Genomic DNA, 18402 nt, shown 5'->3' with positions numbered 1-18402 from the left:
TTTCCAAACAGGGGTTGCAACTCACTAGAGGATCATAAAATACATTTACTGGGTTATAAGCAGCACCTAAGTGTTGTTTTGTGAAAGTTTACTTTCAGCAGTATTTGTCTATATGTGCCCCAATTACAAATATAAAATGTTTCTTACTGTGGTGATACAACACACCCCAAAATTCATAGAGGGCAGCTGCCAGGGGACGTGGGAATGGCGGCGGTGGGGAGGGTCCCCAAAATGCCGCAGCACCTCCAGCATTCGCGAGGGGCATCACTTCCCTGGAATTCTCACGAGGCCCCTGTACCTCGCTGCTCAGTCACAAGAACACTGCTGTCTACCTGATTCTTGCAAAGCAGTAAAAAGCAAATTCTGAAAGGAAATCCACAGTTAAGATCTGCGTTAAGCTCGCAGGCCTGTCCACTGCCAGGTGCCACCTAGAATCAAAGGCTCCCACGTAGCTGAGGAAGACGGAACAAACCTGGAAGCTTTATGGAGAAGGCTAAGGTTAAAAGGGGAGAAGCAACAGCGCCACCTGCAGCTTGTGGCCAATGTTCCAATCTGATACTCACTCCCATTGGCCGTATTTCAGCTCCTCTAATACATCCACTTAATCAGTCATATTTCGTTTAGTCTAATAGTGACTTAATGTACTATATTTGGACAAATCATTATTCTACATATCACTAAGAAAAAAACTATTAAACTATGGTAAACTTTTTTTATCACCTCTTTTTACTTTTGCAATTCCTTTAGACTTCGAATTTTTATCATGTATCACCATTTACATACAGAAAAAGAAAAATATAATCAAAACTGGCTAAGGCGGTTCTAAAACTATGTCGCACTCAGAGTCTAATGCTTATAAATTGTTTACTGACTCAGATTCAATAATATCTGTCTTTAGCCCACAAAGAGTTGTTATCAAAACACCAGTAACGCGACACTTCACAAAAGAATCCATAAAAGAGCTCAGAGCCACTAGCTCTCTGTGGGCACTGAGGACCGCGGGGCTCACTGCTTTCCCCCCGCTTCTCTGCTACCATTTGGTCCCTCGAGGGTCGGAGAGCAGTCCACTACTCTCAGATTTGCTTCCGAGCCGCTGACAGCGGTTCTGCAAATGTCGATGCTGGGGGGTCTGATGCTCTGCCTGTGAAAGTACAGCCCAACGGCCATCTGGCCAGCAACATGTGTAACTCATTCTGCTTTCTGAAATGTTAAAATATGAAAACTAGCACCCGACGAACCAGTGAAACACAGCACACCCAGGGAAAACAGAAAGCCCTGCAACACATCCCTCATATGCACCCCAAAGGAAGAAACAATCATGGAACCTCATGGTATCAGTATATTTCTTAAATTTAAAATCAAGCAGAGGTTTCTAGTCAGATTAATTTTTCCATTTAAAGTTGACAGACAGACTTGGCTGTAGAGAATAAAACAGTATTGACTCTTCTTCTGGCCACAAACAGAGACATCATTTTAATTTAACCCAGTACCTCATAAATAAAAACTTAAGTTCAAAAGAAATTATGAAACAGACTATTATGAAGGATGTTAATGATCCACTGCTTACAGATTCCTTCTGATCATAAAATTCTATAATTTTTCTTTAGAGGCAACTAAAAATAGTAAAACATTAGAGTTGTTAAAAAATAAAACACAGACTTTAAATTTACTATTAATCAAGAATTTCTATAGGCATGACATTTTTGTGAGCGAGTATCTTCGATCCCGTATCTGCAAATCTCCAAACCAAAATCCTTTGAAAACCAAAAGACTTCTCATTTCTCACAGATTTTCAGTAAACTCACTTGGCAGCAACATCTCATCTCAACAGATGCATAAAGCTATTTATGTTCTACATATCCCACTTAATGTGAAAATGCTGCATTTCACTACAGAAATGCTAATATCTGATTACTGGGAACTTCCCAGATCTCACTGAGGATATTATGAAATGTATGATGTTTGTACTATATCATCTTTATAAACCTGAAAAATTTGGAATTCTCAAATATATCAGACTCTAAAGGTTTTGATTGTGAGATTGTGGGCCTGTATCCTTATCTACCATAGATGTTTTTCTTCTACCCATGTCTCCACGGTCTTTCTGAAAGATTTCTGACCTAGGATCAATTAAAAAGGAAGACAGGACTTCCTTGGTGGCGCAGTGGTTAAGAATCCGCCTGCCAATGCAGGGGACACGGGGTCGAGCCCTGGTCCGGGAAGATCCCACATGCCGCGGAGCAACTAAGCTCGTGCACCACAACTACTGAGCCTGCACTCTAGAGCCCGCGAGCCACAACTACTGAGTCCACGCGCCACAACTACCGAAGCCCGAGTGCCTAGAGCCCGTGCTCTGCAGCAAGAGAAGCCACCACAATGGGAAGCCCGCGCACAACAACGAAGAGTAGGCCCCGCTCGCCGGAACTAGAGAAAGCCCACGCGCAGCAACGAAGACCCAACGCAGCCAAAAATAAACAAATAAATAAATTTATTAAAAAAGAAATAAACAACTATGATGATCTGGGTGAGTGAAAAGGGCAAAAAAGAGATGATCGTATATTAATTTGGTGACAAAAGCTTTTGAGTGTCACTGTGTGCCAAGCGCTGTGTTAAACACTACACACAGTATCTCATTTCATCTTTAGAGTAAACCCTATGGAAGCAGGGAATCTTATCGTCCACGTTTTACAGAGGAGGAAATTAAAGCCCAGGCAAGTTAAGAACTTGCACAAGGTCACATGATTACTAACTAGAAAAGGTGAGATTTACCCCATTCTGTCAAAGGACACTTATTGCCTGCCTCTCAACAAATACCCAATAGCACCATGTGCCAAGCTCTGCTCTGTGCTGAGGACACAGCAATGAGCACAAGAGAAACCCTTTCTGACCTCAGCGAACTTAAAAATAGGCAGAAACCTTTGAGCATCTACTTGAAACCCTCAATTACACAAGAAAAAAACCTTAAACTCAGAGAAGGTAAGTGACTTGCCCGAGGCCACACTGATGGGTAATGTAAAGGGACACGAATCCAGTTTCCTGACCCTTACACCACTGCTCTTTCCATTCCATAACCCCTCCCCCAACCCCCGTGGCAGTTCTGCTCTGTGAACTCCGATGAACAGCATTATCAAACAGTCCCCAATCATCACCTGCCTCTAAAGGTCAAGTCTACTTGCAGCATCTCCTATAGACAATGATGCAAGAGAAAGAAAGATTCTACCTTAACTTCCAGAGTCAAATTTAGTTCACAGTACTGGCTAAAAAATAAATAGCTACCACACTACCATATTACACAGGTGGCACTCCTAGCTGTCATCAGAAAGAAGTACTTTTATAAAATATGGTATACTGAAAACCCAGTATATACAAGGCTGTACAGGATACAAAAATCCTTCTCTTCAAAGAGATGTAAGAGAGAAGGAGCAACATGGAATATACAGCTAAGAACACAGGCTATACGTATATGATTGATCTAGATTCAAATCCATGTTCTGTCATTTCCAAGTTATAAGATACTGGGAATGTTACTTGGCCTTCTCAAGATTCAGCTTCTTTATATGTACATGAGCATAATACGCCAACCTTGAGCAGTTAAAATGGTCAAATGAGGTAATGTAACACATATGAAGTATCAAATTAGAGTGCCTAACACAGAGGAGATGGTTGATAAGAGGTATAAAAGATATAAAAATTATCTGTTTCTACCATAACAATATTCTCAAAGAGCCATAAAGCCAGCATTTTAAGAGAGCATTATTTAAGCTCAATCAACTCAAAAACAATTCTTACTAAGAATTATGATGAGATTTTAAGGTCTAAAAAATTAAGATGCTACTTATTCTTTTAAAAAGGAAACAAAATTATAAATATTTGAGTTACAGCTCAGCAACATCACTATAAACTAGGAAATATAAATTTACTATGTAGCCTCAAATTTGTAGTTATTCTACACCAAAAGCACAAGCAACAAAAGAAAAAATATATAAAATCAACTTCATAAAAATTAAAAGCTTGTGGGAATTCCCTGGCAGTCCAGTGGTTAAGACTCAGTGCTTTCACTGCAGTGGCCTGGGTTCAATCCCTGGTGAGGGAATGAAGATCCTGCAAGCCATGCAGCGTGGCCAAAAAATGAATAAAAATTAAAAAATAAAAGCTTTTATTTTTATTTTATTAAAGTAGATTAGTGGTCGGGGTAGATATGGTGACTACTTAATGGGTTACTTAATGGACAGTTTCTATCTGGAGTGATGAAAATGTTCTAAAACTAGATAGTGGTGATAGCTGCACAAATCTGCAAATATATTAAAAACCACTGAACTGTGTACTTTAAAAGGGTGAACGGTAACGTACACCCAAATAAAGCTGTTACAAAAGATTGTGCAGTCATTCTAAATTTCGGTTTATGCTAATTAATCTAATCCTGATATGGAAACCAAAGTTTTCTTTCTAACCCAGGTACAATACTTAGAAATGTACATATTTCAGGTATCCCTGCTCCTAGGAAATTAACACCTAGTTTCAGTTTCTCTCTCTGCAATTTAATTCTACTCAGCCCTGAGCCTTCAGTGCAGAAAAAATACACAAACCTCAACACCCCACAAAATGTGTCCCTGAGCTTGAAAATGCTACGCTCTCACCTGACTCCTTCTACAGTCTAGTGCTATAAATCCTTTACAAAGATAACCCAGAAGGTTTTTTAGCCTTTACCATATCCTAAGCACTGCCAAGAATTTCATATTCATCTAATCTTTACTAAACTATCTCCAATTTACTACCAAGAAAAACATTTTAGAGATGTTAAGAAACTTGCCTAAGATCACACAGCTAAAGCTCAGAAGAGCCAGGATTTGAACCAAGATTAGGAGTCAAAGACTTGCTTATTGATAAAGTCAAAATGACAAGAAAAAAGCTATGTAAAAAACAGCTAATACCCTGGGGCTTCCCTGGTGGCGCAGTGGTTAAGAATCCGCCTGCCGATGCAGGGGACACGGGTTCGATCCTGGTCCGGGAGGATCCCACATGCCGCGGAGCAACTAAGCCCATGCGCCACAACTACTGAGCCTGTGTTCTAGAGCCCGCAAGCCACAAGTACTGAAGCCCACGCGCCTAGAGCCCGTGCTCCACAACAAGAGAAGCCACTTCAGTGAGAAGCCCGCACACCACAACGATGAGCGGCCCCCGCTCGCCGTAACTAGAGAAAGCCCGCGTGCAGCAACGAAGACCCAATGCAGCCAAAAATGAATAAATAAATAAATTTTAAAAAATACATTATTTTAAAAAAAGCTAATACCTGAAAATTTGGCACTAATTCACGTGGTTTAACACGGCCTCAAAGCATGTACTGTTTAAGATCAAGTACACACGTAGGTCAACACCCTGGGTAGTACCGGGTCAAGATATTATTGGGGTATTTAGGGAAATCCGCCTGCCCCACGACAGCAAGTGCCCTGGTCGTACAACTGTACCCAGGCAAGATTCATATACAGATGCAAGGGTCTTCTAGAGATGCTGTAGCTGAACAGAGTAGTACTGGCTTTGAAGCAAAATAGATTTAGATTCACATCTTCATTTGGCCTCTTTGTAGCTATTAGGCTTAAGACAATTAACTTTCTAATACTTCATTTCCTCATTTTTAGAATAGAGATAATACTTATCCCAATAAACTGTCTGAGGAATAAATGAGATAAGGTAGGTAACTTAGCAGAATGCCTAGCTCAGAGTAATAGCTCAATAAATGGTAGCTGTTTTATTATTACTTAAAAGTGACACCTATGGTTTTGTTAAAACAATATCTAATAACAGCACTTAAACTTCAATTCAAAGGATAACTATTACTTTTCAAGCAAAGTTTACTTTTTCACAGTATCAAAATAATATAAAAAATAACTCAGAGAAAATCTGGAAACCACACACACAAAAAAGAGAAACAAATCTACCATAATCCTAAAATCCCCAGAATGACTTCTATTAAATTACTGAACACTTAAAAAGCTATTTAAGGGCTGCTGATGTGCTCTGGAGGGCAGGGAGGGAGAGTCATTCAGACCATTTCCCTTTCTCTATTTCATCTGCCTATCTGAATTTCTGTAAGACACAGGAAAAGAGAGAAGGAAAAAAAAGTAAAAGAGCCAGTCAATTTTACCTTTCTTTTGGGGGGCAAGTTTTTATGTTGGTAAAGTTTTGCACTACTAGAAATATAAGATTTGAGAAGAAAAATGAGACTTGAGGATTATCTGTGGAGCTGACGCATTATGTGTTTATAATTTGAGAACTGCAGAGAAATACAAACTGGTCTTCTCCATACTTGCTCACTAAGGAATTCCTCATTTCTAGGAAACATCTATTTCAAGGAAAGGAAACAAACAAAAACACCTAGTGCACTAGATGATTAAAAGGTACACATTTTATAGCCTGAGTTCGAGAAAAAAAATTACCCAAGTAACAGCCTTTTTCCCTAGGAGCCAGCTTCTACTAGGGGAGTCCAGGGTTCTCTAGGCAAAGAAAAAAAACTTGCCAGTTTAAACAGAATAACAGAAACGTTCAGCCAATCAAATATACAGAACTCATCACTTGCAGTGAGGAATGAAAGGCCTGTTATCAACAGAAAAAATAAACGGCACAGGCAACGTCTGGAACAGAAAACAAACAGGAAATACTTTAAAAAGCCAAAATTGCAAATACAGATTAACAGGGTATGAAATTACACGCCGGGCGATGCACCTGTTAAAGGAAAAGAAGAGCAGACTAAGTCTGAAGTCTTAAGAAGTCAGTGTTTAACACTACTTCTGCACGCTGCCCAGAAGAAAACTCGGGTGCTGGCTTAATCCACAACGCACACTTCATTTAAGGAGGTGAACTGCTTGGTGTGATTCAGTTTCTCATTCTGTAAAATGAATGCAACACAGCTGTCGTGAGTCCCCAAAGAATTCTGCACAGATGCTTTGTAACTCCAAAGGGCTGTGCAAATCAGAGCAGCCCTTTCCTTCTTCACATTAGTTTGACTTAGAATTTCAGAAGTTTAGCTGAAAATAGACGACTCGGAAGCGAGGGACTGCAAGTGGCCCACACAGGTGGACAGAAATGCAGAAACTGGAGCACCTCCTACAAATCCCAAGAGAACACGTTCACATGAACACATTATCAGTAACAGAAAACGCCACTGGTGTTCAACCATAAACCACTCAGAGAGGACCAACAACGACATGTGTCCAAACCCAGCCGGCAGCACAGCCTCGGCAGCGGGAGCGCCCTAAACACAGCTGCTCGCACGCCGCGGCCTAACAAGATGCACTTTTTCAAAAAAGTTTAGCAACTTGCCAAGTACACTGGCATAGTTTACCTTTTTTAATTGCTAAGCAAACATGCAGGGCAGTTGAGACAATCAAGGGAATGTTCAGCCTTCTTAAGACAAAAATAAGATCCAGGAAATTCACATTTTGCTTTAACAGTTTCACGTCTAAAACTGATCACAAACCTCTGTTTGATGTTGTTTTCTCGGTGCTGCCCAATGAGCCCGGAAAAGAGGACGAATTCTTTTAAACAGGGAGGGCTCTCTGCCTCTTCAGCTAAACCAGCGAGACTTTACCACCGTGACGTTTAAAATAATGAGGAGGATTATTGCCTCGATGGAGTTTACCCGGCTGCACTAATCACGAGGGGCCTCGGGCACCCAGGGCGGGTCCCAGCGCCGGTGGCCGCGGGACCGGACGCCCTCCCCGGGGCCCCCCCAGGACCCCTGCCCGGGACGCGGCCGCAGGACAAGACGCCCCCCCCAGAACCCCTGCCCGGGACGCAGCTGCGGGACAGGACGCCCCCCAGAACCCCTGCCCGGGACGCGGCCGCGGGACAGGACGCCGCCCCCAGAACCCCTGCCCGGGACGCAGCTGTGCGACAAGACTACCCCACAGAACCCCTGCCCGGGACACGAAGCCCCCCGCCCAGGACCCCCTCCCCAGAGCGCGGGCCTCGCCGCCGTCACGCGGCACCCGCCGCCCTCACCGCGAGCGGGGAGCCCCCTCAAGCCGACTGGCCCCCGCCCGCCGCCCGGCCTCCCTCCGGCCCGCGCCGCCCGCCGCGCTCACCGCGTTCTTCTTCTGCACCATCTTGTCCATCTTCTTGGCAATGCGAACCACCTCGTCCTCCATGGCTCCGGCAGGCCTGCCCCACGCCGGGCCGCGGGGGACGGGAAGCGAGCGGAGCTGGCGGGGAGGCGGGTGAGCCCAGGCGTCGGCGAGGGCCCTCAGCAGGCCTGACCGAGGCGCTTCCTCACTCACGGAGCCCGCGGCGGCGGCGGCAGCGGCGGAGCTCCTCCCCCGCAGGCAGCGCCAATCGAGCTCCGCGCGCGCCGAGCAGGGGCCTCCAATCGACAGCCGACCAGCTGAGCAACGAACCCGCCGGGCCGCCGGGCTTCGCCGGCTGTTGTGAAAGTGGGCGGGCGGCGCGGCCGAGCTTTGCGTGCGCTCCCTCCGTCCCCGCCCCGCCCGCCCAGCGGACCCCGGCCCCTGTCCCGCCTCCCCCGGTCCCCCTTCCCCGGGCTGTGGCGCCCGCAGAGAGCCCCGCGGTGCCGAGCCCGGCGGCTTTGGACGCTGGAACGTGGGCGGCTTTTGCAGTCAGTCGGAACCCCAGCATTTTCCCCGCCGTCGACGGCTGCCTGGAAATCAGATTCCCCATCCCCCTAAATTTAAGGCCTTTATCGTAGGAATGTGACCATTGTAAGCGCTTCCTCTTTAAAGTCGTTTTTAAGCGCCGTAAAGCCGGAGACCCAATCCTGTTTGTTTCCTGACTCAGAATGTTGGACGCAGTACCTTGAATACAGTTGAATAATAGTTGACAGTAACGTTCTCATCCAAGAAGTTAATGAAGGCATCTCGCCTGCTCTGAAGGTCAGTGAGGAAGTTGACGTCCTAAAGAGTTATGACTAGCAACATAAAGCCAAGGTAGAAAATTGAAATTATCAATACTGGAGAGTATAGGCTCCTTCAATAGGTCTTTGCCCAATTAACGCCCTTGACTACCATATCGTGCAGTTTGCAGACCTAACCCATACCCAATTTAACCATCATTAGTCAAAATTCACCACCTAATAATGTTTTTTCTATACTATGATGTCAGGTTTTGTTCTACCTCAGTTATTTGGGGGAAAGAGTAACTTGAACCATGTCCCATTTTCTTTATTTCATTTATTTCTTTTCATCTTAAAATTGTCTTTTTATTACTGATTCCCAACTTAAATTGCAGTAAAAATATACGATTGCAAAGTTACTGGTTCTAAGGTATTTATTGAGATTTGTTTTATCAATTTTTATAAATATTCTATGTGTCCTGAAAAAGAATGTGTATTCTATAACGGCAGATGTGAAGTTCTATATGGGCCCATTAGCCCGAAATTAATTTTATTGTTCAAATACTTATACCTGTTTGTTGTCCACTTGATGCATCAGTTAATGGGTCTGTACAAATCGCCATTTATGTTTGTAGATTTGTACATTTACTCTAATAATTGTCATTTTTGTTTTTTTCCAAAGAATCAGCTTACTATACTTTCACTGTGGTAAAATACACATAACATTGTCAAATGACAAAACTGAAACAATTTAGTGATGAGTCTGATGTGCTTTACCCAAAGGAAAACAATCCATGGATAGGGGAGTACCTTGCCTCACAAGCAGTGGCGCACTTTTCCAGGGGTGTTGGGGGCAAGAGTTAGTTTTGCAGAGCTTACAAGAGGCAACCTGGAAACACTTAATTTTGTTAAAACGGCAATGATAAATCTTCATGACCTTGGATTTCGCAATGGTTTTTTAGGTATGACACCAAAAGTACAAGCAACAAAAGGAAACAGATAAACTGGACTTTGATAAAATTAAATAGGTTTGCACAACAAAGATTGCTATCAAGAGGAGAAAAGACAGCCCACCAAATGGGAAACAATATTTGCAAATCATATCTGATAAGAACCTAGTGTCCTGGACATATAAAGCAGTCTTAAAACTCAACAACAGGGCTTCCCTGGTGGCGTAGTGGTTGAGAGTCTGCCGGCCGATGCAGGGGACACGGGTTCGTGCCCCGGTCCGGGAGGATCCCACATGCCGCGGAGCGGCTGGGCCCGTGAGCCATGGCCGCTGAGCCTGCGCGTCCGGAGCCTGTGCTCCGCAACGGGAGAGGCCACAGCAGCGAGAGGCCCGCGTACCGCAAAAAAACAAAAACAAAACAAAAAAAACCTCAACAACAAAAAGACAACCTGGTTAAAACTTGGGCAAAGGACTAGACATTTCTCCAGATGTATAAATGGCCAACAAGCACATTAAAATATGCTCAACACAATCAGTTAATAGGGAAATGCAAATTAAAGCTGCATGAGATACCATTTCACATCCACTAGGATGGTTAGAATAAAAGTATGGATAAAAACAAATGTTGACAAGGATGTGGAGATAGTGGAACCGTAGTACAAATCTGGTGGGAATGGCATCAAAACTTGGGTGGGGGGAGAGATTTGCCATCGTTCCTTCAAATATTCTTGCTGCCTCTCTCTTCTCTCCTAGGACTCCGTGATGTGTATATCATATACTTGATGGGTTCCCACAGATTTCTTAGGCTCTGTTCATCTTACATATGTAAGATGTAACCATTGGAGAAAACTGGGTGAAGTGTACACAGGACCTCTCTGTACTATCTTCATAATTCTCTGTCAATCTATGAATGCTTCAAAAGGAAAGTTGTGGGTTTCTTATATACAATGGTAGGGATGATAGAAGTTGAAATATTCTATGGTTCTCCTATTTTCGGAAAGTAGATGAGAAATAGTCATTCCATTTAGATTAAATATTCACGATGTAAGGCTAACTAAAAAAGAATACAATGATATGTACCTTCCAAACTTGTAGGGGTGGGGATGAAATAAAGCTCAATTTTTCTGCATCCTCACCAGAATTTGGCATTGACATTATTTTTTATTTTCGCTATTCTAATAAGTATATAGTGATATTTCATTTTGGTTTTAATTTTTCACTTCCCTAATGGTTTAGCGATGTTGAATGTATTTTCATCTGCTCGATTACCATCCATGTAGCCTCTTCAGTGAGTATCTCTTCATGTTTTTTTGCCTGTTTTCTAATTGGATTTTTTTTTAATTGTTGAGTTTTGAGAGTTCTTTATATATTATAGGTACTGGATATGTGGGTATGTGGTTTGTAGATATTTTCTCCCAGTCTTAATTTGTCTTTTTTTTTTTTTTTTTTTTTTTTTTGTGGTATGCGGGCCTCCCTCTGTTGTGGCCTCTCCCGTCGCGGAGCACAGGCTCCGGACGCGCAGGCTCAGCGGCCGTGGCTCACGGGCCCAGCCGCTCCGCAGCATGTGGGATCTTCCCGGACCTGGGCACGAACCCGTGTCCCCTGCATCGGCAGGCGGACCCCCCATCCACTGCGCCCCCAGGGAAGCCCTTAATTTGTCTTTTCATCCTCTTAACAGGGTCTTTGAAAGAGCCAAAGTTTTAGATTTTGAGGAAGTCCAATTAATTTTTTTCTTTGAGGTATTATACTTTTGCTGTCTTATTTAGAAACACTTCAAGCCCTAGATCCTGAAGATTTTCTACTGGGTTTTCTTCTATAAGTTTTATAGTTTTATATTTGATGTTTACGTCTATGATTCATTTTAAGTTAACTTCTGTATAAGGTATGAGGTTTAGTTCGAGTTTCATTTCTTTGGCTTTGGATGTCCAATTGCTTCAGCACCATCTGTTGATAGACTATCATTCCTTCGTTTAATTGCTTTTGTACCTTTGTCCAAAACCATTTGGCTGTGCTTGTGTGGGGCTATTTCTGCTTTATTTTGTTCATCTGTGTGTCTCTCTCTGCCAATACCACATAGTTTTGATTTCTGTCACTGTATAGTAAGTCTTGAAATCCAATGGATCTCTCCCACTTTCTTTTTTTTCAATACTGTTTAATCTATTCTGGTTCCTTTGCCTCTCCATATAAATTTTAGAATAATCTTGTGTATAGCTACAAGAATCTTGCTGGGATTCTGAGAGGTATTGCATTAAATTTTCTATCCATTTGGGGAGAAGTAACATCTTTACTATATTGAGTCCTCCAATCCATGAACACAATGTTTGTCTCCATTTATTTACATCTTCTTTGATGTCCTTCATCAGCATTTTATAGTTTTCAGCCTCCAAATCCTATACATGATTTGTTAGGTTTACACTTAGGTATTCTTTTTTTCTTTTGGGCAATTATAAGTAGTATTGTATTTTAAATTTTGGTTTTCACGTGTTCCTTGCTAGTGTATAAAGTACAACTGATTTTGGCAGGTACTTCATTTTTATCGTGTTTCAGCTCCCAAGTTAGTATTAGTTTCATGCAGTCGGTGCTTTAGTTACCCAAATGTTTACCACTCTTTCCCCATTCTTTGCATCTCTCCTTTCCTCTGGCTCATTTTTCTAATGAAAGAACACCTTTTAACAGTCCTGTCAGTATTCTTTTTCTCATAAACTTTCTATGTCAAAGTGGTTTTCTTTTGCCCTCACTGTGAAATGAGTTGACCTCTGTAGAAGTTCCCAATTGTCCTTTTCTCTCCCACTTTGATGTTATTCCATTATCTTCTGACCTCTGGTGGTGTTTTCTTAAGTATGCTGTGTGACAGTGAAAGCAGGCTCTCTCTGGTTGCTATTAAGATCTTTTTCTATGGTATTCAGTTTTGCTTTGCACCATGAAATGTCTCTTTAGAGACTTAGTTTATTTATACTGTTAGTAACTCATTTTTCTTCCTGAATCTGAGATTTCTTACCTTTCCTGAAGTCTGGAAAAATGTCAGTCATTTTATCTTCATGTATTGCTTCTCTCCCATTCTCTTCTCTCCTGCAACTTCCATTAAACTTTATATTGGACCTCTTAATTTTACTTTTCTAGTCTCTTACCCTCCCCTTTTGCTTGCTGGGATTTCTTCTGAGTAAATTCCTCAGAGCTTTCTTTCATATACAATTTCACACACATACACGTCTGTTGTGTCTAATACGCAGGGTTTTAAAAAAATATATTTATTTATTTGACTGTGCCAGGTCTTAGTTGCGGCATGCGGGATCTTTAGTTGCAGCATGTGGGATGATCTAGTTCCCTGACCAGGGATCGAACCCAGGCCCCCGTAGTGGGAGCGTGGAGTCTTAACCCGTGGACCACCAGGGAAGTCCCTAATATGCAGTGTAATTCATCCATTTGAATATTTTTTGTAGGTCAGATATTACAACTCAAAATCTGAAGAACAAGAAGTATGGGGTTTCAGTTTGGGAAGTTGATAAAGTTCTGTAGGTGGATGGTGGTGACCGTTGCACAACAATGTGCACGTAATGAATGCCACTGAACTGTATAATTTTTAAAGTGGTTAAAACTGTAAATTTTGTTATACTTTACCACACTAAAAAATCTTAAGAATTAAAAAAGCACATCCAAGGCCGGTCTTCTCCCCTCCTTTCCTTACCTGCCTCATCCGTTCCCCAGTCCATAACCACTTTTATTAGATTCTTCTTTGCATCCTTCTCGCATTTGAGGTTTTCTTTTAATGCAAATTCTAGCCAAGTCAAACATATGGTCTTATTTCCTCCCCTTTGTTTTTTACCTTATTTCTTCATCAATAATGTATTCTGAGTCCTTCCCAAATTAATACAGAGCATTCTCATTCTTTTTTTATAGCAGTGTAACAATCCATTGTGTAGGCGGAGGGTAGTTTATTTAGCTGGTCCACTTTTATCCCACGTTGGGTTGTTTCAAATATTTTACCATCATAAATAATGCTTCTCCAGTAAGATTTTTCACTTGAGTGGTTATTTTTCACTTCTAGACGTTTTCTTTTTCAAAGCTGCATTTTCTTTTTCTTTTTTAAAATAAATTTATTTATTTATTTATTTTTGTTTGTGTTGGGTCTTCGTTGCTGCCTGTGGGCTTTCTCTAGTTGCGGCGAGCGGGGGCTACTCTTCGTTGCGGTGCGCGGGCTTCTCATTACGGTGGCTTCTCTTGTTGTGGAGCACATGGGCTCTAGGCACGCGGGCTTCAGTAGTTGTGGCACATGGGCTCAGTTGTTGTGGATCGCGGGCTCTAGAGCGCAGGCTCAGTAGTTGTGGCGCACGGGCCCAGCTGCTCCGCGGCATGTGGGATCTTCCCGGACCAGGGCTCGAACCCGAGTCCCCTGCATGGGCAGGCGGATTCTTAACCACTGCGCCACCACGGAAGCCCCCAAAGCTGCATTTTCTGATACTGTGTTCTTCTTCTCACTTGTCTGTTCTTTTCTCTGGTTGGTTAACTCTCTCATACCATCTATCCTCTTAAAGTTCCTGAGAGCCCAATGATCCCTTTACCTTTTGTGTCATCTCGTGTTCCCGTGTATGTAGGTAGTTCTCTCATAGGCTTCATCCTTTGGGGGTGTTGAGCTCACTTTTGGCAGGGCTAAATTAACCAGCCTGGGTTGAGAATGTCACTCTCCATAAAGAATCTGTTTGGGGACTTCCCTGGGGGCACAGTGGTTAAGAGTCCGCCTGCCAATGCAGGGGACACGGGTTTGAGCCCTGGTCGGGGAAGATCCCACATGCCGTGGAGCAACTAAGCCCGTGAGCCACAACTACTGAGCCCACGTGCCACAACTACAGAGCCCGCGCACCTAGAGCCCGTGCTCCGCAACAAGATGAGTCACCGCAATGAGAAGCCCACCTAAATAAATAAATTAACAAATAAAAAGAATCTGTTTGCCTCTTCCAGGTGCCCGAGGGGCAGAGCCAGTCTGAGGAAATTCTTTCTTTTTTTTTTTTTTTTTTTTTGCCTTGCCTTGCAGCATTCTGGATCTTAATTCCCCGATCAGGGATCGAACCCAAGCCCAGCAGTGAAAGTGTCGAGGCCTAACCACTGCACTGCCAGGGAAGTCCCCAAGGAAATTGTTGATATTAACTTAGAAGCTTACGTGTTTCCAGGCCACATTAATAGTATAAATTCAAAATCCAAGTATCTATGAGGACAAGCTTCTGGTTAAACAAATTCAAGTGAAGAGCTCCCTTCTCTCTTATTCAGAGCCCAAGCCAAAATAGACAAGCTTCCCCATCGCTTCCTGGCAGTCAGACTTTTTTCCAGTTCACCTTGTGACAAAGAACACAGCCCTTAAAAGGGTGCTAGCTTCATAACGGTGAGTTATTTCTGAGACCCCAAGTCAAGTGTGCCATGTGGGTTTTAGGTCCCTTTTTCAGTTCTCTCTGGGTACCGCAGGATGCAATTTCTTTAGGGAAAGCTGATTTTTACCCTAGTTTATTTAGCATTTCTAGGTGTTTTGAATTATATGAAATATAAGTTTGTGTTGTATTTATTTATTTATTCATTCATTTAGTTATGTTTAGAAGCAGTTAAATTACCTCACAGGGGCACAGGGCAAGGCAGGGGACCACAAAGTAATTAAGGCACATCATTTTGAACCCTGGCTCTTACACATAATAGCTCTGTAACCACAGGCAAACAGTTCATCTCTCCAGGGATCAGTTTCCTCTTCTGTAAAATGAAGATAAGGTTGATGTGAAGATTGTATGAGTAAAGGATATAAAATGCTTAGTACAGTGCCTGCCTGGAATATGTTAAGAACTTAACAAATAAACAAATTTTCACTTTTTAGTAAATTTTAGGAATAAAATGGTATGTTGTTAGGAGGGTGTCATGTATCTACTTCTAAAAAGTAGCAATAAGAAGGACTTCAGTAGTAGGCAAACCTCCCAATGACTCACATACATAGACACTGTTGTTACCTGTCGACAGGCGTAAACAATACCACACTCTGACCACATCTGACTGTGAACCAAGAGTTTCAAAAGGATGATGAAATCAAAGATTATCACGTGAAAGGTGATGCTGCTGTGAAGAAGGATCAAGCTAAAAAAGAGCTGAAGTTGAAAAGAGCATTACAGTACAGAACTCTCTTACCACGAGGGCTACCCCAAAATGGAACAAGCAGCCTCACAAAAAGGTGAGCCGTCACTTTATTCAAAAGCAGAAGCTGAAGGACTGCTTAGGAGGCAGAACAGACGTGATTCCTTACTGGGAAAAGTTAGAAATCAGCAGTGAGATAAAAGGAGAAGAAACTACTTGGATAACTGATTTATGACACTAATTTTAAAAATCCCACGAATACTACATGGAAGGAAAAGACAGAGGGAAACACCAAACTGAAATAGGTTAGAAACACTGAAAATCAAACTGAAGATTTGTTCAGCTTGTTAATAACACCGAGGAATAGGAAGCCTGGGCCCCACCTGGAGAAGAGCCAGGCGGGGGCCACACCACCATCAAACTTCCCTCTCAATGTGTGTTCCTGGGATTACACTGTCGCTTTCCTCCTTTTCCTTACAGACAGCCATTCCAAGGAAACCCAAGTGTTAAAAATAATATTCCAAAGAGCCAGTCACAGAAAAGTCAGAATACATTTTATTTCACATTGATAGAAACCGTGAAAAAGATTTACATTTTCCCACGTTACAGCACATTTCAATGGAATATTTCTTGCCATAAATTAGATCTTGCTGATGTGTGTAAGTGAAACAACAGTTTATATTCTTCAAGATAAAAGCAAAATGACTTAGTAAATGATTGTTTAAAAACTGTAAATCCAGACATAAACGTATGGCTTCATTATTAACATCCTACACTGTCCATACAAAATCATTTCCATCATCAAGTAGCACCCATTTATAAAGATGCGTTCCTCACGGTGTTCTAGTCAGTTGGAATACAGCAGAAAAATTAACAACAGTTCAGAAATATCAGGCGTACATTTCTGCTACATATTAAACTGGGTGGTAACTACACCATATGTATTGAGTTCTGACTAACTTTTATTACCCATAAACTTGTTTTCCAATAATGTTAACCAATAATCTGAAAAATCTATTTAAAATCAAATAATTGCTACTTTTATGTTTGCACAGAAACTAACTTAAAAAGATCCTCTCTGACTACAGTGAAAATTTCAAATAAGTCCACTGGCAGATAAAAGTAAAGCAAATTTTTCAAATGGATTGTTCATTTCCTACAGCAGTCGGTTTCAAACATATGTGCAAAATAAGTAAACTAAAACTCTATGCTATGAGGAGAATCATCTTAGAACAAATCATCTTAGAAATTACAGTTTGTAAGATCAGTCTCAAATATTTCAGAACATACTAGAATATGACCTAATTATTCTTTCAGTTAATTACAGAAAAATACAACCACAGAATTATTCTCGTTACCTGGACTGAAGATTCGAGTAACTCTGCGGGCCTAAACTGCAGACAAAGGTCCAGTTTAAGAAGTAGTGTAGAAACTTTGAAGGGATGTCTGGCTTCTTTCTACGAGTATAAATACATTTTCAGTGCTGTCATGTCTGTGATTCAGAATGTCAAATTACAGCACGTATTGACAGCAGATATCTATGGCAAGTAGGCAATATTTGGTCTGTTATGAAGGATGAAAAAGAAGAAAGAACACATTTCTTTTCTAGAGAGGAAAAAAGAGTATTAAATAGAAATCATATTCAGGAAAGAAAAACCTGGTCCCCAAAATAAAAGGGCCATTAATTGAAGACAGCAATATTTCTTTTTATTGACACCTAGAAGCATTATCCCTATTATTAGGAATAATGTAATAACACCTCACTCTTACTATGCATTATAATCATTAAGTACATATGAACACATATATAAAAATACAGATACTGCATGGTGACTAAGTAATTGGGGATTAAGTCCAGAGTCTAAGTCACAGCACGCATAGACTTTTTATGTCTTAACTGCTCATTTATACCTGAACAAGTTTTCATTAAGCATACTAATAATTTTCAAGTGATGTAATAAAAAATCTGGTTGCAGTATTTTATTATTTTGCTGAATTACATATGAGAGAAAGAAGCTAGCTGCTTCACCTATTTTCATACTAATATATTCTGGATCATGTTACGCAAATACATACATAGACACTTAAAAGATCCTAAGTTTCCCATGAGGAGATTTACTTAGTCTGTGTCATTGGTGTGTATTTGCGAAACATTTTAACGCTGCACACATCGGAAGTTTCAAGGCCGGGCACGGGAAGCCTTTATCCTCTACGGCGATGACGCTGGCGTGCACTTCTCCACAGGCCTCTCGGTGACGTCATCCATGGGAGGCAGGCGTTTATCAATGAACTGCTTGATATCCATCATTTCCTGTTTGGAATAAAGAGATTATTAACATGCAGTTACACAAATCAGAAATTAAATCCCCACTAAAGGGCTTCCCTGGTGGCGCAGTGGTTGCGCGTCCGCCTGCCGATGCAGGGGAACCGGGTTCGCGCCCCGGTCCGGGAGGATCCCACGTGCCGCGGAGCGGCTGGGTCCGTGAGCCACGGCCGCTGAGCCTGCGCG

General features: G+C 42.0%; 1 protein-coding gene and 1 long non-coding RNA gene across 2 annotated transcripts in view; both read right to left on the bottom strand.

The window, feature by feature from the left end:
- Positions 1–8305, bottom strand: part of TCEA1 (transcription elongation factor A1) — a 31932-nt gene extending 23627 nt beyond the window's left edge. Inside the window, exon 1 of the mRNA XM_007105249.4 lies at positions 8082–8305. Coding sequence (XP_007105311.1) covers positions 8082–8144 — 63 coding nt within the window. The 5' untranslated portion in view covers positions 8145–8305. The remainder of the gene's footprint in view (positions 1–8081) is intronic.
- A 9707-nt stretch (positions 8306–18012) lies between these two features.
- Positions 18013–18402, bottom strand: part of LOC129392833 (uncharacterized) — a 3364-nt gene continuing 2974 nt past the window's right edge. The window contains exon 2 of the long non-coding RNA XR_008619458.1: positions 18013–18204. This is a non-coding gene — a long non-coding RNA (uncharacterized lncRNA). The remainder of the gene's footprint in view (positions 18205–18402) is intronic.

The sequence above is a fragment of the Physeter macrocephalus genome, chromosome 15 (assembly GCF_002837175.3).
Source record: "Physeter macrocephalus isolate SW-GA chromosome 15, ASM283717v5, whole genome shotgun sequence".
In the NCBI taxonomy this organism is placed as follows: Eukaryota; Metazoa; Chordata; class Mammalia; order Artiodactyla; family Physeteridae; genus Physeter; species Physeter macrocephalus.
Note: the sequence above shows the minus strand (reverse complement) of the source record. Positions and strands in the feature narration are given on the sequence as shown.